This window comes from Cololabis saira, chromosome 16 (assembly GCF_033807715.1).
Source record: "Cololabis saira isolate AMF1-May2022 chromosome 16, fColSai1.1, whole genome shotgun sequence".
Lineage (NCBI taxonomy): Eukaryota > Metazoa > Chordata > Actinopteri > Beloniformes > Belonidae > Cololabis > Cololabis saira.
The window spans coordinates 30,741,812-30,764,831 of NC_084602.1; the positions used below are offsets into that span (position 1 = coordinate 30,741,812).

Consider the following 23,020-nt stretch of genomic DNA (forward strand, 5'->3'; position numbering starts at 1 on the left):
AAAAGTTCGTTTTTTTTGGGTGTAATTGATGTCAAGACACCCAACTAAACACAAAAAATCAAGAAAAATGTGTTTTTCATGTCACAATCCCTTTAAAGGCTTGTTTCAAGAAAATTAGAAGACTATCTGTAACTATTTTTCCAGTTTTAAGAATTCTAGTCAAAAAAATCCTTCTTACCCATTGGCTAAAGTATTTTTGCTTAAAGATGCTTATTTCTGGATGCTTATTGCTGTTATTGCTTTGCACACTTTGGGCCCATTGGTACCAACTGAGCATCGTGTCAACGGCACAGTCTACGTGAGTACTGCTGCTGACCATGTCCATCCCTTTATGACCAATGTGGCAGGGTGGAGGAGCAGCCACTCAGCTGATTGGGCACACCTGTGCCCAATCAGCCTCTCCACCCTGCCTGCCTTCATAAAGAGCAGCTGCACACCAGCAAGAGGTCTGCTGGGAGAGGGCTCTGCTGAATGTTCTGCTGGTGCACGTGTGTCTGGGTGAAATAAAGGAGTTCCTGCACTAAACCCTGTGTCCTCTGTCCTGTCGGGTGACCCCCGTAGCACTAGCCTTGCTACAACCACAATGTACCATATTCTGATGGCTATTCCAGCAGGATAAAGCGCTATTTCATAAAGCGCTAATGATCTCAGACTGGTTTCTTGAACATGACAATGAGTTCACTCCTCAAATGGCCTCCACAGTCACCAGATCTCAATCCAATAAAACACCTTTGGGATCTCGTGGAACAGGAGATTGGCCTCATGGATGTGCAGCCGACAAATCTGCAGCAACTGCGTGATGCTATCATGGCAATATGGACCAAACTCTCTGAGGAATATTCCCAGCACCTTGTTGAATCTATGCCACGAAGGATTAAGGCAATTCTGAATGCAAAAGCTGGTCCAACCCGGTTGACTTCTGAGTTGACCGTAGATATGAAAAGTAAGATGGGCGTTAAAAGTTAAAACTATTAACTGATGTCATGATTTCACTGCTTCCTTGTTCTTTTTGGGATCATAGCTGAGCACATTTGGACAAGTAGGTGGCTCTAGAGTCATATTTAAAGGTAGTTGGACAAAAGTATCTGAATACAGGGCCCCTGGGCTCACCTGTCTCCGTTATAAGATTGGGGGGGTCTGAGTCCCCATCTGCTATGCATGTCCAAATATCCTTGAGAAGCATATTGATCCCACATTGCCCTCAAATGTATTCCATGTGCTCTTCTTTGTATGACGGTACAGGGGAAAACCCCCCACTTCATATGGACCACATCGAAGAAGCGCTTGACATGTGAATGAGAAACACGCCTTTTGTCGGACCTTGACCAGGTTAAAGGGTGCTATGCAAGTGTGACTCCTTTGCCATTCAATACTTTTGAAATGCATAAATCGTTTTCAGAAGAATCATAGGGACTCTAATCTAACCTAATCTAGCTAATGATACTAAGGATTTTTGTGTAAAGCACTCATTGATGCAATATTTTGTGAGATGAGATGACATTGTTTAATTTGGAGTTTATTGGAGCCAGACAAGAATATGTAGATGGCCTTAGCTCCAAAGTAACTGGTCTCCAAATGCTCCATGAGGCGTTCAGTGTCAGAAGCATAAATGAAGTCCCGCTAGATGCAACATTATAATGTTTTTTTCTTTTTATTCACTGCAGAGTCAGTCCAGACAGAAGTGGTAAGTTATCAGCCACGAGCTACTCCGATAGTCAGAACATGATGTTTCAGGAAATAACACATGAAGACACTGTTAATCGTACATGTTTACATAAAAAAGGTAGATAACCATGACCTATACTGTAACAAAATAAGGGGATATTCAGTACAGAAGTACAGAAGGTGTCGTTAACAGTTACTAACTATACACATAAACCTCATTCATCTAGATTAGGATTCTTCCGTTAGGCAATGCTGAGTGTTCGACAAGTCAACCAACCTCATCTGTGATGAATGAATCAACATCCTTCAGTGAATTTACTCCATCATTGTCTGTTTCTCCAGAGGTTATCTTTGTTGTAGGGCGGCGGTTGCCTTGGACACGGACTACTGAGGGACGGTGCTGTAGTTGGTCAGACCTTCTTCGGGAGGTGTTAATCCAAAACTTGACTTCATTAGAATCAAAATGAAATGTAAAAACTATTATCCCAGTGTCACAAAAACAATCAACAATAAGAGAAGCGAAGTGGAATCATAAGGAAGGTGGTTAATTTAGTCTTTATTCTCCCTTTTCATCCCCTTCACTCTCAGTGAGAGCTCATTTATGAGATAAGTATAAGATAGTGAAGTAATTTCTTAGCTTATTAGGTATGTGTACCTTATAGTATAGTATAGTTTGTGTAGTTTTCTCTACAATGACTGTAATTACCATATTTTTTTTCTTGTGTTTCATCTCATTGTAAGCAATGATCTTAGCAGGAATCTAATTAATCTCCAATTACTTCATTCTCATTAAAAAAAGAGGCTTTAACATAAAAACATCTGGAAGTGAATTTAACATGTCTTCTCACTTTATCACTTTTCCATGGTTTCAAGGTGGAAAAATCTACTTTCAAAAACGGATTCACTAATATGAAAATAGTTATCACGCTGTAATCTAATGTCACCCTAAATGTTCTGTATAGTCATCAGTCCTTTAACTATCACATATCTGCATCTGGATTGCGGAGGGCAGCAGGGAGGCCCTGATGGTCCAGATATAGTCTCTCCTGCATTTCTCGGGTAGGACCCGGGGCCTCCTCCCCATTGGAGATGCCCTAAACACCTCCTCAGAGAGGTGTCCAGATATCCTCACGAGGTGTCTGAACAGTCTCAGCTGGCTCCTCTAGATGTGGAGGAGCAGCAATTTCACTCCGCAAGTCGCTCCCGAAGGACGGTTACCGTATTTTCGCGACCATAAGGCGCACATTTTTTTTTTTTTTTTTTTTTTAAATGTCCCGGGCGCCTTTTGAAACGGTGCGCCGTGTCTATTACCTGAATTACGGTAATGTAAGGCCGGCCCCCATGAGAACGGTAAAGGGAGAAGGGGGCGGGTGAAGCCCCCGTGAGTTGCGACGTGAATGAGACCATCCACTGAGCTGTTTAATGCGAAACAGATGATGAAAACTTTTAAGGATTTGCTTGATGTGTAAAGTGAAATAAAATACAATCAAACTAAGTTTTGCTCCGCTCTATTTAAATAAGCACACTTGTGTGTGTGTGTTCTGCAGCACGCGTGTGTTTTGCATGTCGGAACCGAGGAAGCACCTGCCGTGGGTTTGCGGGTCCGATCGCCGCATCCCCGCTGCAGATCCGGCTGAAATGCCGGTGCCCTTCCCCCGGGAACCCCTTCTACCAGTCCATGTGGGCTGCTCCGGTCCCGGTCGGTCGGAACCGGTCACTTTCCCCGGTTAAAGCCGCGGTGATGGGCGCTGCTGCAGCCCGACTTCCTGGTTCCCAAAGCGGTCCGATCGACCTGGTTCCCGGCCGCTTTGGGAGCAGAGATTTCTGGGGTCTGTCTCAGGTCAGATCAGCTTCACCCTCCGAAATTTGCAGCCAAATCTGTCGGTTACAAACCCGGTACCGGGTCCCGACATGCGCGGGTGTGTTCGCGGCGCGACACACACTTACTGGTTTATGTGGCGCTTGCCTGGCGCAGCTGATGGACAGAAACTGTATGGTGATTTTTAAAAGAAAAACTTTGCATAAGACGTTTCCAGCCGGAGTCATTATAAGGGTGAATGAAAAGGGGTGGCTGGATGAAGGGATGATGATCAAGAAGCCGAGACAGGTCTGGAAATTCGGACTGGCGCAGCTGAATTAACGGAGCTCCTGTCGCATACAACCCGGTACCGGCTCCCCTGTGAGCGGGTCCAGCGCGGCGGTCCCGGGACGCGGGACCCGGGACCGCCGCAGGACCAGCGCGGGGGGGCGGACCGGGACCCGGGACCCGGGACCCGGTCCAGCGCGGGGGAGCAGACGGGGAGCGGACCCGGTCCAGCGCGAGGGAGCAGACGGGGAGCGGACCCGGTCCAGCGCGGGGGAGCAGACGGGGAGCGGACCCGGTCCAGCGCGGGGGAGCAGACGGGGAGCGGACCCGGTCCAGCGCGAGGGAGCAGACGGGGAGCGGGACCCGGGACCGCCGCGGTCGGGATTTTTAAAAGAAAAGCGTTCCCTAAAGAGACTTTTCCAGCCAGAGTGAAATGAAAAGGGCTGGATGGATGAGGAGATGATCAGTGGCTGAGACAGGTTTATGTGCAGCAACCCGGTGGTTTTTTTAAATTCTTTAATGCAGAAACAGAATATGAACCTTTGAAGGGTTTGATTGATGTGAAAAGTGAAATAAAATATCAAACTAAGTTTTGCTTCCGCTGTATTTATAGCGCGTGTGTGTTCTGCAGCGCGCGTGTGTGCAGCTCCGTCTCCGTAGACGGCGCCTTTTGGGTCGGTGCGCCGTATGTATGTTTTAAAACCAAAAATGACACACAAAACTGAGGGTGCGCCTTTCCACACAGTGCGCCATATGGTCGCGAAAATACGGTATACTGACTTTGCTTTGAAGGAAGAATCTTAGAATATAGGGGAAACTTATTTCAGCCACTTCTCAGTCACTGGGCTTTGGCTTCACACTGGAGTACAATTTGCTCCAACTGTCTGTATTTTGAAACATCAAACGTACATTTTTTATATTTTAGGCTAAATAGAGGAACTTTTTCAGCTTTTAGCTCAGAGAGCTCACTAAATATTTGGAGGTTTGTGGCTTTTACTCGAGAGGTCTGAACTAGGAATGATGTCACCCTGAAGTTGATAGCGCTCAAGTTGCAAAGTTGGAAAAAACATTGATGCTTGGATACTGTTGGATAATGAACCTTTCCAGATGCTGGACTAATCATTAGCACTGCTAGCCATGGTTAGCAATGCTAAGTCACAGCAATGCTGTACAGATACGTAACACATACAAACAGTGTAACTACACATACTGTACACAGATAAAAGTGAACAGTACTAAGTATATGCCTGACTAACATTGATAGAATAAGAGAGCACTGTTACTATTTCCTTTTTGATTCAAATAGCAGCCATATTGGATTCTGAAGTTGGGCTAGGAAAAGTTTCTTGGATTTACAAGCTGGAGTTTTGACCTAAAGACATGTTCCAGCTGAAACGACTAGTAACTCTAAAATCGGGTCTTTGTTTGGTCTCTTTATACTACATTTCTTCAGTCCTTACTTTTTTTTTCTCTCTGTCACAGACTCCACTGTAGCTCTGAGCTAGTTATGTCATTGTTGATGTGTGACATAGTGCCTTAAAGTGCTACGAGCGGGACAGGAGAACAAACTTATTTTGCGGGTGATTTTTTTTCCCTCAAAATAGAAAGAGCTAAATGACTAATGCTAAAAGTAATAAGATATTCCTTCTAATGGAATTCCATGCATCCATTATCTATACTGAGGATCACGAGGATCTGCTGGTGTCTTTCCGAGATGTCTTTGGGTGAAGACATCTCGGATGCAAAGGGAACATCCTGGCCAAGTCACCGCTCCATCGCATGGCCTGAAACAAAATTGAAACTGGTATTTTAACATGAATAAAAACTCTTTAGTGTTGGTTAAATATTATGCATATTTCTCTCAAAAGCTAAATATACTTAGTAATAGTAATATATGCACGCATGTGGTTACATCTTATATTTAAAGGCACTGCATATAAATAGTGCATATAATTAGTGGTTGCATGAATTCATTAGTTGTAGCCTATACTGAAGTTTTTCTTAGCATAAGTTAACTCTAGATTCAGTTTTTATGAGTCGTGAGGTTTGCCTAGAGCTCTTCATGGACTTTGGCCTGCGTCCTCAGTTGCCCTGAGTTTCTAAATGACTAAAGTGATGATGCACGGGGGCCTGAGCATATCAGTTGCACTTTGATTTACTTTGTTTAAAAGCTGCCTCATTTTCTTTTGTTTACCATCTAAAGTTATGAATTACTCTGCAACATTATCCTGTTTTGTCTTTGATATTTATCTAGTTATGTATTACTGAAGCTGCAAGATATGTTTACACTTGAACGAACAAATACAATTCAACCACATGAATGGAAGCACATAATTAAATAAAACATTCTGACAGCATGTTACATTGGTCCACTGCGTTCACAAAAAAGGTCACATGGTGGATACAGTCCAGGCTTGGAATTGTGTTTCGTTGGGTCGGTAGTTCGGTTCAAACTTCATACATTTAATCGAAAAAGAGGAACTCAGGCTGAATAAGAGGTTATACGACTGATATCAATCATGTTAAAAATAGCAACTGAATAGTTTTTTAGACCAAACTTACGAGATTGCCTGGGGTAAATCAGTGAGCAGTCAGAAGGTCCCTATCAGAACAGGGTCGTAAAGTGTGAACAATGCTCACCAGCAAGCCATCTTTGACTGCCATAGATCTGGAGACATTAGGGAAATCACCATTTGAGATGCAGTCAATGAGAGCGCAAATAGTGGAAGATTAAACAAGAAGGATGCACACAATGCACCAAACGATAAATCAAAGAGGTTGTTACTTTTTATTTACAAGGCTTTTTTTTAATCAGCTTTTTTGCTCTCTGTAACACAGACAGTCCAGTGCCTGCACGGGGTAATCCACTCTTCCTTCAGTTTTTGCTCGTATTTTGGGCAAATCGTAGATTGAACAGCTGAACCGCTGTGTTTTGTGTGGGTGTAGCCAGGCTGGCTCATGAGCTTTCTTGTGATACTGCCCCACTTTGGTCCGGAGTCGTATCTCTGCATAGAATGCCTTTACATGTCCATTACGACAGGTTGATTTACTCTTAGTTGATTGACTGTAAAAACATTTGCCGTTAAATTTCATACCGCTGTTTTTTAATTACTTTTTTTCACTTTTTACTTTTACTTTTGCATTTCCATTTTGTTTCTTTTATTTGTACTTATTTCTTGTTTTTTCTATATTACTATATATGACATAAAAGTGAATATGTATGTGCTGCAAAGTGAGTTAACAAAATCATCTGCACAAACTCCAGTGTTAGGGGTATGGTTAAGATTTATTTCGTTTTGAAAATATACCCATAAATTTGTCATATGAAAACGACTATACAACCTCAAACATTTTATCACAATAGGATCACACAAATTAACACCCACATCCCTGCGTTATAAAGAATTGCCCTTAATTGTTTTACTGTTTTGTTGGGTTTTTTCTTTTGTTCTAAACATTTAAAACATTGTCAATTAAAAACAAACTAAACAAAAACCAAAAAAGCTCAAAACAATACAAGAATCAACTACAACTTTCAAAATTGCCATCTAAGAAATACCCAGAACCCCATGTTACACCCCCCTGCCCCCCGGGGAAGAATTCAAACACGCTAACTTTAAGTGGTGCGATCAAAAAGAAATGGAGGAGGAGGGGGAATTCAACACATAAATCAGTGAAGCTCAACTTTGTCTCGTCCAGAGAGGAGGCTGGCCGGTAAATCTTTGCCATTGTGTCTGGCCACTGACTTTTATATCATATCAAGGGATTTGTCTGGCAGCAAAATCTGCCCATGATTTATAACATTATAAAATGGGTTTAACGTGGCCTTTCTATGGCTGGAATCTCTTTACGACCAATAACGCAATTGGCTAGTGTGTTTTGGGGTTTTTTTGTCAGGAAAAACATATTTTTCTGAAGCGTGAGCTCTAAGGCAGAGACAAAGCTCTGGCCTCACAACATGTCCTTAAGTTTATAAAAATCCCCATCTACAGTCGAAGTGATTCCAAGGGGAACAACGACCTACTTCGAAAGTTATGCAGCATTTCTTTAGAATAGAATAATTACGATTTTGCATACAAACATAGATAATCCTCTGTTTTAATCAACAGTGACATTACTGTTGTTACAATAGCCAAAAATGAACAAAGGCCCTGAAAAAACACTTTTGGCCCCATCATTCACTTTCAGTGTCCCATCCCATGAGAAAGGCAATGCGTGCACATGCACAAAGAAACACACACAAATGCAACACGTGCACCACGGTGCACGCTCATATCCACACACGAACACTACACACACGCCTTTCACACTGCAGCTAAGATGGGTATTAGACAATTTAGTCCTGACGTGTTGCAGAGGTGACAGCTGCACTGCCACTCAAAGATGCCCCTTGTCACGTCCATTGGCTCCCTCCTTCACCTTGATGTCACGGTGAGTCGACAATATCATTACTCATCACGTCACCACTGAATCAAATGCCTAGTGCAACACTATATCACTCCTATATTGATATGTTGGTTATAGTATTATATTCAGTGTACTGTATGAGAACATTATTTCATATAAACACGTCCACAGTTTCATGTCACTTTTATATTCACAGATCCACTTTGTCACTATATCACCGTCATATCGACATCCACTATAGTAGTACATCACTTTTGTTGGTCACAAATCCACTTTTTCATTAAAAAAACAGAACATTTTTTCAGCTGATATGTGTGCCCTGTGTTGTGGTTGCTGTTGCCTGCATCTGTCTGCATCCAGTTTAAATCATTTTCATGTTGACCCGCCGTGGGCCGCTTGTCTCTGTCGCGTCTGCAGCCGCCCCATTGGATTTACGGGGGACATACTCGATATCAAAGTTGCTCTTATGTCGTCCTTTCCCCCGGCTCCAGGCAAACAGGAGAAGGAAGCAGAAGATGACCACACCTAGAAAGGACAGGCAGCCCATGGCTGTAGATATAATGATAGTTTTTATATCAATAGGGTATGTCATGTTGTACAATACAGTTCCATTCCCCCATGTGCTGTTAGAGTCTGTCAGATAGTTTGAGCTCCTGTTGCTATAGTAAGATCTGTCCCCAATGCCCAGGCTCTTCACAGCTAAGGATGCTGACAGGCTAGCGTTGCCAGCAGGGTTACTGGCAACACACAAGTACACCCCGCTGTCGTGAAGCTCTGCCGCTTTGATCTCCAGGGTGCCATCTGCTTTTACCTCCACCCTACCACTGCTTTTGCTCGTTACATAGCGTCTGTGAGGTGTTATCCAGACCACAGCGGGCCGCGGTGCTCCCTCTGCTACGCAGCTCAGGCGGGCCGGCTGACCCTCATCAGCCATCAGCAGCTGTGTGGTGTTGGGTCCAATCCGTGGCTTGGTGCAGGTCATGTACCTGGACACCAGGGGCTCCTTCAACTCGCGAAGCGTTTTCCCGTGAAGGTGGACAGGTGCGATGCATTCAGGCTGGATGTCCATGATTTGCAGAGCAGGGGGCTTGTGGCTATTGAGCAGCCATAGCAATCTGCAGTCGCACACTAATGGATTTCCACCCAGACAAAGCCTTTGCAGGCTTTCTGGTGAGGAAAACACGCCCCTCTCAAGAGAGTCCAAGTGGTTTTGTGAGACATCCAGTAACTGCAGAGATTTAAGACCCACAAAAGCAAAGAGCTCTATGGAAACCAGCTGAGTGCCTTGGATACGGAGCTCCAATAGGTGCGGGAGTTGTCCTAGCTCTCCTTGATGGATGTGCTGGATGCGGCAGTAGGACAGGTTAAGGTGTGTGAGGTAGGGCAGACTGCGTAGTGCTGCACCAGGGAAGGCAGACAGGTTAGTGTTGGTTATGAACAGCGATGTGAGGTTGAGACCGTGCAGCGAATGGCGTGGCAGTGCGTTCAGCCAGGGCCAGAAATCAATCTCTAGATGGCGAAGACGAGATAATCTCTTAAAAGAGAATTCCTTGAGAAAGCTAATGCTCAGAGAGCGCATGTGAAGTTCAATTAGATTGTGAAGATGTGCTAAAGCATCGGTTGGGACCACAGTCAGATTAGAACGCTCCAAGGTAAGACTCTGAAGTCCAAGTAATCCTGTGAAGGCCCGCTGAGAGATGAAGACCAATTCATTATCGCCCACCTGTAGGGATGTCAACTTGCGGAGGTCTTGAAAGGCATGATCCAAGAGAACCACCAGTCGGTTGTGGCTGAGATCAAGATGGGTGAGGTTGGTGAGGCCAGACAGCACACCGGCAGGAACCAGCTGAAGCAAGTTACTCCGGAAGTTGAGTGTGTGGAGAGCCAGCTGATTGCGAAATGAGCCAGGCTCCACCACGGTGATGAGGTTGTCGCTGAGATCCAGGTCTTCTAGCTGGTGAAATGAAGAGAAGTTGTCCGGTGTTATAACGCGTAGCTTGTTCTTGCTGAGATCCAGAGCGCGTGTCTCAATGGGGATGCCTTCTGGGATGCTGGGCAGCCGCTTGCGGTGGCAACTGACTGACTTGGTCTGGGCAGAACACTCACACCGAGCGGGGCAGCTGAGAGCTGAGCCGACCAGGAGAAGCAGCACGGCCCCGCCTAGAAAGAGGTGGCGGTTGTGCCGGCCTGGGTGTTGCATGTCTCCTTTACCCACGTTGCCCTCTGTCATGGCACAGCTTCTTTCCCATACAGAGCTGCATCACGGACAAGCCCTGCAAGACACGATACAAGAACAAGAATTTAGTTAACTCTCAACTCAGGCTGTCTGCATCTCCCCCATCCACCATCTTACATTTTCAACCTCTTACATTTTATGTCTACTTAAGCTGCCAAGTCTTTTTCTCCTTTTAATGAGCTGTCCTCTTCCTCAGCAAAGTAGATATAATGGAATTAAACTCACAGCAGGGTTAGCCACGGCAAGAAATAGAAATACTGTATCAGCTGGAGAAAGATGTGAATGTTCATCGCTGTGTTAGAACAAAAGGTTGCAGGCTAAGTGACGGTATTTTACGAGGACAACGATGTTTCACTCTAAAGGTAAGAAATGACCCTCATTAAAGCGCAATGAGGCGAAATGCCCATGTGGATTTTTCTGTTGCAATACATGTGTGAGTTTTGCACCACAGTTAAAGAGGAAAGTGTTTTTTGTGGCAAGTGTGCAGACTAAAACACAAACTAAAAAAAGCAAATGAGTTAACTGCACATTTGCTATCAAATATAAACCCCATCAAGATTAATAATATATAAGACTCCTTAATAAGTCAACAACATACTGAAGCATCTCATTGGCTTATATGTTGTTGTATAACAAATACAAGTATTTGTGTTTATTCCTGAGAAGATGTTTTAACAGCCTGGAAATGATCTCATTAAATATGAATTAACTATGTTTATTGTTTCTCAAAAACATGGTTCAGCAACAAGTTTTATCTGAGGCTAAATTCATTTGATTTGATTCTACACATGGCCTGCAGGCCACCATACAGTTGTTACTGGATATGCAGCACGGTATAATCACATAAAAAAAAAAAAAAGTAGACAATGGCAGCATTTTTCTGCTTTTCATGACAATATAACAGCCCTTCACATGTAAATATGGTGATTCATATGTAGTCATTTTTTTGGTCATGATCATGCATTTCCCTGTGAGATTTGGCTCCTTTTTTCAGCCATTAAAAAAGAGGTTTGTTGGGGAAAAAGTAAAACGATTTGGTTCTGAGGAGACTAATGCAGGGTTCAATTTCACAACATTACGGTTGTTAAAAGCCGAGCCTCTCCACAACACAGAAAGACACGGACCTTAGCACTGGAACCCCTTCCTACAGCCACAGGTTGTTGAATTGACAGATGGCCGTGTAGACAGCAAGGCTGACCATAATCGCCTCATTACCCGGCGAATATGCATTCTGCTCATGGCTATCTTTGCCAGATAAGAATGTACAATGCTAGACCTATCTGTGATGAATGGAAATAGTCGATCAAAAAGGCAGAGAAAACATCTTAGAAACACAAAAGGTGTTTTTTTAAACACAGCTTTTTGACTTCTGCAGGGCTCGAAAAGCAGAGCAGTGTCAAGGTAAAGAGATGATGAGCACAAAGACACACGCCTCACTTTGATAGTGAAGTGAGTGACACGCAGAAAATAGCTGAGACGAGGCGAAAGGAGCCGCGCGCCCTCACTCTCTCTTTCCCAAGCACTTACCCTTCCACCCGGCTCCTCAGCTGCACCGCACGCGTCTCCATATTCCTCCCAGCCTTTCGCTTCTCTTCCTATCCCTCTTTTAACTCTCCTTCTTCCCGTTCACACATCTTCCACCTAACTCCTTGTCTCTCTCCGATCCTGCTGCCTGGCCAGGCAAAAGACCCGGTCCGTTCATCAGTCCCTGCAGGCTGGGGGTTTTTATCGATCGCAGCGCAGACACATCAGATGCCAGGAATGTAGCCCTTAACAAAGAGCAGGCCGTTGCCACAGCAACTACAAACCCTCACTCCCATCTCCTCTGTGTAGTGTGCCAATAAAATGAATGGAATAAAGGAAGGAATAGAGTAAAGGGGATGACTTTTTTATAGTCATGTCATGAAACTGCACTGAGATGACATATAAACTGAAAATGTTGCAAGAAATTTAGTTTGGTTGATAGAACCGAATCTTGTTTAAGGTGTTTCCAAGCTGTCATTCTGACACTCTTGCTATTTGTCTACCTGTCTTGTTGCCCATCCATCTGATTCCCTGGTAACTATCCATGTCTCTCTACCTTATTATCCACCCCTTACCTGCCTCTGTCTTTGTGTATTTATCAGCCTGCCTTCACCTGTCAGCAGCTCTTCCTCCCTGCCTCTCTGTTCAATAATTACAGTCCAGTTGTCTCCTGCTGCAGTGGGGAGCAGGTCTGGTGATGTGTCTGAGAGTCGTCTCCAGCCAGGCTCACACAGCCGGTGTAACCTTAAAAATATTGTTTTAACAACACCGTTTTAGGTGGAAACACTTTCTTTTTATGTTTGACAAGTAAAAAAAAAAAAAAAAAAAATGCTGCCTAAAGACATTTATCTCGTCACATTGTAGATGTGTCCACCAGTACAATTCAGACGGCACACGCTGATTGAATAAAGACGTTTCCCCCGAAGACTGTGAATCATGTCCTTAAATTAAAATTCTATTTCAGCACTTGTACCACTGCATAAACCTGAAAAATGATGTAGCTTTGATTCCCCCGAGGAGCAGTGGCCCGATGTCCCGATCCATATCTGAGTCCACCATCCTCCGACTTCTGTTTTTCTTTACATCTTCTCTTTCATTCTCAAAAGGTGGTGACATCTGCAGTGAATGACCGAATGGGTCATTGAAAAAGCTTGAACGGTATGTTATCCTGACACTTTTTCATATAAAAAAAAGAAACGGATTGCTTTAACTGTTGCATAATTAAAATAAAGTATTACTGTGCTAACACTGGGGTGTCTCCAGGTTCTACTTTGTTCAGAGCTCAAACAGCTTATTTCCCTTTTTCCAGAGGGGGAAAAAGGGTTTCTGGCAATGACAGGTGTTCGAAACAGAAGAAGCAGTTGAGTTCAAAGGATTTTACAACACGTGCTACAGTCTAAATAACCATACAGGCTCCTCGCACCTTGAAACAAGTATAACATTTTCTTCAAAGAGGGCAGAAAATTCCATCAGAGATGTTGGGGGTTAGGGTCTTGTAAATACCAATCAGGAGGTTTCAGTTTGGACCTTTAACTTTCAACTTTAGGCAAACAGGGTTAGGTTTAGGAGTCAAAACTATTCTGGACTAGAAAAGAATAAAATGAAATGACAAAAAAAAACATATTTTACTACAATTACGTCACAGTGCAAGACATCATTTAAGAAGCTGCAGAAGTTACATATCCACACAATATTGTGCATGTGGCACAATTACCAATTTGGATTTTCATATGAGAATTGTCGAGGGTTCATGGGAATTTGCCCAACCAGTCTAAATGTGTTTCATGGATCTGGAGAAGGCATTTGACCATGTCCCTCGTGCCATTCTGTGGGGGGTGCTGAGTGAGTATGGAGTCCGGGGCCCTCTATTAAGGGCTGTCCGGTCTCTGTATGATCGAAGCAGGAGTCTGGTTCGCATTGCCGGCAGTAAGTCAGACTTGTTCCCGGTGCATGTTGGACTCCGGCAGGGCTGCCCTTTGTCACCGGTCCTGTTCATAATTTTTATGGACAGGATTTCTAGGAGGGGATCCGGTTTGGGAACCACAGGATTTCATCTCTGCTTTTTGCAGATGATGTTGTCCTGTTGGCTTCATCGGACCGGGACCTTCAGCATGTGCTGGGGCGGTTTGAGGCCGAGTGCGACGCGGCAGGGATGAGAAAATCAGCACCTCCAAATCCGAGGCCATGGTTCTCCATCGGAAAAGGGTGGCATGCCTTCTCCGGGTGGGTGGAGAAGTCCTGCCTCAGGTGGAGGAGTTCAAGTATCTCGGGATCTTGTTCACGAGTGAGGGGACGATGGAGCGTGGGATTGACAGACGGATCGGTGCAGCGTCCGCAGGAATGCGGTCGATGTACCGGACCGTCGTGGTGAAGAGGGAGCTGAGTTGAAAGGCGAAGCTCTCGATTTACCGGTCAATCTACGCACCTACTCTCACCTATGGTCATGAACTTTGGGTAGTGACCGAAAGGACAAGATCGCGGATACAAGCGGCCGAGATGAGTTTCCTCCGCAGGGTGGCTGGACGCTCCCTTAGAGATAGGGTGAGGAGTTCGGTCACCCGGGAGGAGCTCGGAGTCGAGCCGCTGCTCCTTCACGTTGAGAGGAGTCAGCCTAGGTGGCTTGGGCATCTGTACCGGATCCTCCTGGACGCCTCCCTAGGGAGGTGTTCCGGGCATGTCCCACCGGGAGGAGACCCCGGGGAAGACCCAGGACACGCTGGAGAGACTATGTCTCTCGGCTGGCCTGGGAACGCCTCGGACTCCCCCCGGAGAGCTGGAGGAAGAGTCTGGGGTGAGGGAAGTCTGGGCATCCCTGCTGAGGCTGCTGCCCCCGCGACCCGGGAACGGATAAAGCGGAAGAAGATGAGTGAGTGAGTGATATTAGAATTGTGTCATTTTAATGTCCTTGATTGGGTGTGTAGCCAATTTGTGGTCGTGTGCATGAATGTGGACGGACATGCCTGCACGCATGCGCTGAGAGGGGTGCAACAGGTGAGGGATTTCTTAGTAAGCATGCAGAAAAGACCAGATCTTTTATAGTGCACTCGTGAGATGGGCAGCTAGTGGTAGGTGAGGAAAGATAGAATGAATGTAGCAAAACATTTTCTTGGGTTAGAAATTGTGTAAAACTGCTTACTCTGCCTTAAGGAGAGAAAAACAACTTTATTATTATTATAATTTTTTTCCAGACACACTATTATGCCTGGAGTGGAATACCTTTCCTAAGTTATTATTCACCCACCTACTGTACATGAAAATGTTAAGATGATTTTTATGACATGTTATCATTTCGAAATGTGTTAAAAGAGCTTTTACTGGGTTGAATCTTCTCCAGCATTGAGCTCCACACTTTGAGTGGCCTCCTGGTGCTATTGTCTGTTCCTGCTGGGATGTCTTTAGTGGCACAATCACAGATCTCTGGAAGCTACCACCTCAGTCTTTTTCAGTTTAACCATACTTTTAGAGACACTTGGACTCACTGGCATTGTTGGTGATTTAGGAAACATTCAAGATCTTATAGGATTCTGGGTAAATGGAGTGGGGGTCACTGACGAGGGTAACTCATGGGCGTGGCAGTTTTGGACCTGGTTCTGAATTGACTTAAAACGCAGCAAAACTAGAAAAGCTGACAGCTGAAAAGCAGCTGGAGGGGGATGTATGAGTCACCGCGAGAGTGACTTGAAAACATAAGAGAGACGAGCAGAAGATAAAACAGAAATGAGGAAATGAGGAGCGCCGCACTCTCCAAGATTAGATTAAACCCTTGTTTTCTTGAGTGGGCCCTGACTTCTAATGTGATCTTGACAGAGTGAAGCTTGAAAAACTGATTGAAGCACTTCCAAGAAATACTGAAGCGATGACTTGTGCGCGTTTTGATTCTAATCTGTAAAGTTGAACATTAGCAACGTGTTCGTTTTCACCAGTCTGTGGTCTTACGCCATGTTTTTGGCAGAGGAGAGCTTATTTTGGACAGTGTCATGAGTTTCATCACTAAAGGACAGTAAAGTGTGTCCAAACTGGTCATGAATTTTATTGACAAAATGAGACTTTGTGAGTGTTTGTCTGACACGTTTCTGCACGATTGCAACTCATACGCTCATGAGGTCAGCGGAAAAAAATATGAGGGTAGTGGTGGTAGGTGTGTGCAGCATTAAAGGCAAGTCTTTTTTTGTAGTTAAAGTGCAAAACAATAAATCCCCCCAGCCTCTTCTGCCAGGCATACAAATGTGAGCTTTGAATTCATTTGCGGGACTGGCAATTATTTTACATCTCGCTTTTTGGAAAAGAGCCACTATTGTTTTCTCTCACTACAACCGCTGTAAAAAAAAAAAAGAAAGAAAAGAAATCGTGGCACATTTTATGCCCGTTTTGCTTAATAAAAAAAAACAACATTCGACCACTGGAGACTAAATGGTGTACATAATTGATAAATCTTAGCATTTTCCCAACTGCACTGCTCTGCTAATTTCCAGATATAACAGTGGCAACAATGATGGAGCTGTTTCACATGAGAGAGTTCACGCGTTGAAGACTGTGGTCACAGCACAAACGTATAATATACTCCGCGTGGTAATTAACCAGACAGGACATGCCATAAACAATACTTTTTGCATTGATGTAACAATGAACAGACAAGTGCAAACTGACAAAGGCTCCTGAGAAAACAGAAAAACAAAAGCCTTAAGACATTTGAGATATGGACCGTGCAAAAGCGAGCTCTGCTTAATGATAATTTGCAGCGCATGCACCACAAATGCTAACAAGCAAAATACATCTTCTATTCTGGGAATGGTATCACTGCACTGACCACCCTGCAGAGTGCAAAATGTCAGCAGAGTTCTTAGAATGCTGTTGGGATTCGTAAGTTGAGACGTGTTCTTTTGGGCTAATTAGAGCTTTGTGCATTCAAACTCTGCCAATTAAACAGCTCCTTTCTGCTTCACTGGACACGTTTCCTCTAAAGCGGTAGCTTCTTGAGCCATCACCAGTGTATCCAGTCCTCTAGCATGTGGCTTGTCGTATGTCTGGTATGCTGCAAGCTCACAAGGGACATTGCTTCACCCTGGAGTCTGGATTTGAAGAAAAAAAACAATAAACTTCCGTTAATACTTAGTCAGTGCTTGCTCAGGCTGACAGGCAGGGGGAGGGATGGCGGAGGGCGTCTGTACTGCAGCCTCACACCAGAAAGCAAAGAGCACAACACTGACCGGCTATGTGATGCAGTATCCACATGGTGCACATAAATAATAAGCACATTTTGTTCCCACACCATCTGGATGTAACACTGACAACCTTTTTTTTAACCACACTAAAATGTTTAATTCAAAATTAAACCTTGACTTGGACACAGGACTGTCACAAACTGGCACATAAAATGTGATAGGGCTATATGAAACAGATGGGACCTCAAAAAGCAAATGCAAAATAATGTTCTGCAGTGTGGATAAAAGGAAGTGGCCAAGTAAGCACATTAACCAGATGTAATAGCCTGGAACATCCTCATGCGCAACAGATGATGATCATCAATTGCTGTAAGTTGCCCTGGACAGCCTCTATGGAGCAGTCACAACGCTATAAATCACATTCCCTTATTGAAGTATCTGTTTTCTCTCTCTCTCATTGAAGTACTTCCTCATTCTCCCTATAAGAAGTAGTTTTATTCATAACAGCACGCAGCATAACGATATTAGCTAAAGGTGGCCAATGCTGCTATGTCCATTTTGGCCTTGTGGTGGCAGTGTTGTTTAACTGTTTTGCTTCTAAATCAGGCACAGTGATTCAGAAATACATTTGCCTGGTTTATTGTTACATGATAAAACAAATTTAAGACAAAAATCAAATGCACAGCTCTGCTTTATGGCTCCTTCACACACATACAAATCAATCACGCCATGGTCACTGATGCACAGCCATACCGTCAAAGAAGATGACTTTTGTGCAGGTTGCTAATAAAAGATTAAATGACAGCTTGTTACCGCTAGCCCTCTGTCAATCTGTATGAAATGCGTGATGTGCCCCCCAGTGTTCAACGCCAGTAAGTACAGGTCAACGCCAATTCTGATATTGATTTGGGCTGTGCTAACACTGGATGGTACAACCTACATGTTCTCTCCCAAATCCACCACACAAACTGACAGTTTTAAACACACATGCAGCCATTAATGCGAGGAAATAACCCCAGAAGGAGGAGTTTCCCGGCTACATCGAAAATTACGGAGGAACATGTCACGGAAGCAAATAAAAAATAAGGTGCGAGTCTCTTACATTTGGCAGGTGGAACCAAATGTTAATTTTCACAGTCAGCAGGCTGAAACGTTTACCTGTCTGAATATGAAACCTGAGATTAGGTCTCCAGGAGCTCTGGTCATATCAATGTGGCCTGAAAGTTTCTCACGCAGTGTTTTGTAATGGGCTCAAACATCACGTACATTAGCCAGTTTTTAGCATTTGACTTGAAATTTCCCCAGAATCCATAAATCTTTCCCAAATATTTTTACTCACTCAATAAACTACAGACATTTTAAGAAATAAGTCAAGTTAAAAATGTGGACTAAAATTTGCTTTGCATTGATCAATGATACTACGATGGATTGATACTCTTTAACACAAAGTTTCAGGGAAGGGGACACAAAATGTGGCAGACCAGGAGGCATGAATACAAAACAAAGTGTTTTATTGAAACAGAAATCGCCACCAAGGCAGGATATCCCAAAAAATAAAAACAAGGAGTGAAGGATTGCAGCACAGAGAAGCATGCAGGGAAAGCACAGCATGGAGCATGTGAACACAACAAGCAGAATGACAATGGACTCGCAGGGGAAGGAGGACCAGCAGAACGATAGACACAAACCCAAAAAGATGAACCGGTGAGAAGAAGATGAGGAACAGCGAAGAAAATCATGGGACATACTTAAGAATATTTAAATGGTTGTCTCAGTGTTTTCAGCAAACACATTAATCTTTTAAATTAAGAAAATATATACAGACTTAGGTGTCACTTGACACACAGCCACAACATATTATATATTTGTGTTTGAAATATTCATGTTACCAAAGGTGTACAAACAGTCCCCTACAACACTTGTATCTGCTTCTTCCTGGATTAGAACATGACACATTTTTGTATTATTTTTAAGAGCACACGGATCTGAATCAAATGTCAGCAGATCAAGATAAAGCCGGTGGCAGAACGAGGTTAAAAACACAGAGACTGACAGTAAACAACTACCGTGTTTGGTTTACTGACATCTTCGCTAAAAGAATATCCATTCATTTTGGTCTTGTAGCTGTACGTTATAAGTTGTGTGAACATTTTGGAGAATTACAGACCTTCGAAGAATCATCGTTTCCACAGGCGTAACTATTACACTCAGAGGAGGGAAATACGCGCTTCATGACTGAATTAACACAAACTGAAAAGGTCATCATATGGCAGGCGGAGTTTTTTTTTTTTTTTTTTTTCAATTAGTAGCACTTCCTCCAAATGTCCAAAAAGTAATAAATGCTAGTTTATTCAAAAGAAGGGCCACACATTCTTGATGTGTTGAGGCCTAAGCTCTAAAATAAATATTAAAACCCATTATTGAGGTGTGGTTTGAAGAAACAGAAGCTACAAGCTGCTGAACCAGATGGTTTGTCGCCTAGAACCATCTGTGACGTAATTGGTTGAATAAAATCCAAGAGCTTTTATTTTTGGTGCATAAACTTTTACAAAACGATGTGAAAAGTGGCACGGTAAAATTAACCCTGAAAGGGATATTTTTAATTTAAAAATACCAGTTTGAATTTGACTTGAAACAAAACGAACAGTATTACCTCCATGCCGATAGGGGGACCTACTGAGCTATAAAACAATGTGAATTGCTTGAAGTATAAACTTCCACCTGCATAAAATATGCACAGTGAATATGAAGTCATAAAAAACAATCAAAAACACGATACACTGCTTTTAAAGAAAATAATATTAGTCAACTTGCAATCTGTTCTTCCTTAAATTTGGTTTTACTTTTCCACTTGAGTCATATTTTCAGTACGACCACCACAACTCACTTTTCCCTCCCTGCATCTGCTGCTTTGAGTACATACTGTACATCAATCATCTCATGTCACACAGAGACAAATTTGCGCTGTGGCAATTCTGCTTGCGACAATTCTGTTTCATCTTCAGAGGCGAGGGCATAGTGGGGTGGATTGGGAAGGAGAGGCAGTAGATAGCAGAGGGAAGGGATGGAGAGGGTCGGGGTCGATCAGACAGAGAGACCTGAAATAATGAAAGGTTTCTTTCCAGGGACGGCTCTAGCTTAACTTGCAGCCACATTTAATGTCAATGTTGAAAAGCAGCAAGCTGTTAAGTGCAGCTACCCTTTCGCTCAAACTTTAAAAGCACATCTGTCATTTAAACTCTTTCCCACAGATGAAAACTCCAAAAAGGAGGAAGAATTATTTCACAGTGGCCAAAGTACCACTGCAGCTAACCATCATAATCACTAGCTGCAAATAAAAGCTTCATGAATTTAGACAGTAAAAGATATAGTCAATTGATGCTACAGAGTGTGAGTCAAACCCTGCACTGACTAATATAAAAAGTTAATTTACAACATCTAAACTCTGCACAAGCGTTATCATCGTATTATTCAAATAACAAGCAGCAAAATAAAACACAGCCTGCCTGTTGCTGCTGCAGGAAGCTGTGCAAACATCTGGCTGTGATCCCACACCTGACGCTTCATGTTGGTTTACTGCAACCTGATCTCACAAAAATCCGTGAAATGCCCACGACCTCTCACCACTATTTTCCGTGGTACCAACACGGAAACTGGTAAAATTACGTGTGGGCACCACGGATATTGTACCATGCAAAGTCAATGGGATCCGTGGTCGTGATATATACACGGATTATGACATTATTATTATTTATATATTATTCTTTGTTATAGTGGCTAAATTATGCGTTTTTGTCGCGCAAGGTACGGTTTTTTACTGTCAGTTTGTAAAAACATGTTTTTAACGCTGTTTTAGCAGTGTTTTAATGAGGTTTTAATCTGAGCACCACGGATATAGTACTATGCAAAGTCAATGGGGGCGTGGTCGTGATATATACACGAATTATGACATTATTATTATTTATATATTATTCTTTGTTATAGTGGCTAAATTATGCGTTTTTGGCGCGCAACGTACTGTTTTTTAATGTCAGTTTGTAAAAGCCCGTTTTTAACGCTGTTTTAGCAGTGTTTTAATGAGGTTTTAATCTGAGCACCACGGATATAGTACTATGCAAAGTCAATGGGGGCGTGGTCGTGATATATACACGAATTATGACATTATTATTATTTATATATTATTCTTTGTTATAGTGGCTAAATTATGCGTTTTTGTCGCGCAACGTACTGTTTTTTAATGTCAGTTTGTAAAAGCCCGTTTTTAACGCTGTTTTAGCAGTGTTTTAATGAGGTTTTAATCTGAGCACCACGGATATAGTACTATGCAAAGTCAATGGGGGCGTGGTCGTGATATATACACGAATTATGACATTATTATTATTTATATATTATTCTTTGTTATAGTGGCTAAATTATGCGTTTTTGTCGCGCAACGTACTGTTTTTTAATGTCAGTTTGTAAAAGCCCGTTTTTAACGCTGTTTTAGCAGTGTTTTAATGAGGTTTTAATCTGAGCACCACGGATATAGTACTATGCAAAGTCAATGGGGGCGTGGTCGTGATATATACACGAATTATGACATTATTATTATTTATATATTATTCTTTGTTATAGTGGCTAAATTATGCGTTTTTGTCGCGCAACGTACTGTTTTTTAATGTCAGTTTGTAAAAGCCCGTTTTTAACGCTGTTTTAGCAGTGTTTTAATGAGGTTTTAATCTGAGCACCACGGATATAGTACTATGCAAAGTCAATGGGGGCGTGGTCGTGATATATACACGAATTATGACATTATTATTATTTATATATTATTTTTTGTTATAGTGGCTAAATTATGCGTTTTTGTCGCGCAACGTACTGTTTTTTAATGTCAGTTTGTAAAAGCCCGTTTTTAACGCTGTTTTAGCAGTGTTTTTATGAGGTTTTAATCTGACCACCACGGATATAGTACTATGCAAAGTCAATGGGGGCGTGGTCGTGATATATACACGAATTATGACATTATTATTATTTATATATTATTCTTTGTTATAGTGGCTAAATTATGCGTTTTTGTCGCGCAACGTACTGTTTTTTAATGTCAGTTTGTAAAAGCCCGTTTTTAACGCTGTTTTAGCAGTGTTTTTATGAGGTTTTAATCTGACCACCACGGATATAGTAGCCTACTATGCAAAGCAACCTGATCTCACAAAAGTCTGGGAAATGCCCACGACCTATTTCCGTGGTACCAACACGGAAAGTGGTATAATTCCGTGTGACCACCACGATATAGTACTATGCAAAGTCAATGGGATCCATGGTCGTGATATACACACGGATAATGCCCACGACCTATTTTCCGTGGTACCAACACGGAAAGTGCTATAATTCCGTGTGACCAACACGGATATAGTACTGTGCAAAGTCAATGGGATCCGTGGTCGTGATATATACACGTTTTTTGACATTATTATTATTTATATATTATTCTTTGTTAAAGTGGCTAAATTATGCGTTTTTGTTGCGCAAGGTACGGTTTTTTACTGTCAGTTTGTAAAAACATGTTTTTAACGCTGTTTTAGCAGTGTTTTAATGAGGTTTTAATCTGACCACCACGGATATAGTACTATGCAAAGTCAATGGGAGGCGTGGTCGTGATATATACACGTTTTATGACATTATTATTATTTATATATTATTCTTTGTTATAGTGGCTAAATTATGCGTTTTTGGCGCGCAAGGTACGGTTTTTACTGCCAGTTTGTAAAAACATGTTTTTAACGCTGTTTTAAGAAGAGACAGGCGATATTTAAAGTTTCTCCCATTTCGTCAACCACAGGGGATTCCCTGGGCGTCCCCTCTACGTCATAGAGTGACGAGGGGGGATCCTGATCACGTGACGGATCCCCCCGAATAATAATGATAATGCTAATGATAATAGTAATATTAATAAGAAGAAGA

At 42.7% G+C, this 23,020-nt stretch overlaps 1 protein-coding gene across 2 annotated transcripts in view; it reads right to left on the bottom strand.

Moving 5' to 3' along the window:
- Nucleotides 1-7,040: 7,040 nt before the first annotated feature.
- Nucleotides 7,041-23,020, bottom strand: part of lingo2b (leucine rich repeat and Ig domain containing 2b) — a 67,917-nt gene continuing 51,937 nt past the window's right edge. Inside the window, exons 1-2 of one of the 2 annotated variants that reach the window (XM_061743092.1) lie at nucleotides 11,922-12,057; nucleotides 7,041-10,431 (exon numbers count right to left, since the gene is read on the bottom strand). In XM_061743092.1, coding sequence (XP_061599076.1) covers nucleotides 8,520-10,388 — 1,869 coding nt within the window. In that variant the 5' untranslated portion in view covers nucleotides 10,389-10,431; nucleotides 11,922-12,057 and the 3' untranslated portion in view covers nucleotides 7,041-8,519. Of the gene's footprint in view, nucleotides 10,432-11,921; nucleotides 12,058-23,020 lie in introns of those variants that run through there. The other variant, XM_061743091.1, reaches the window with a different exon arrangement.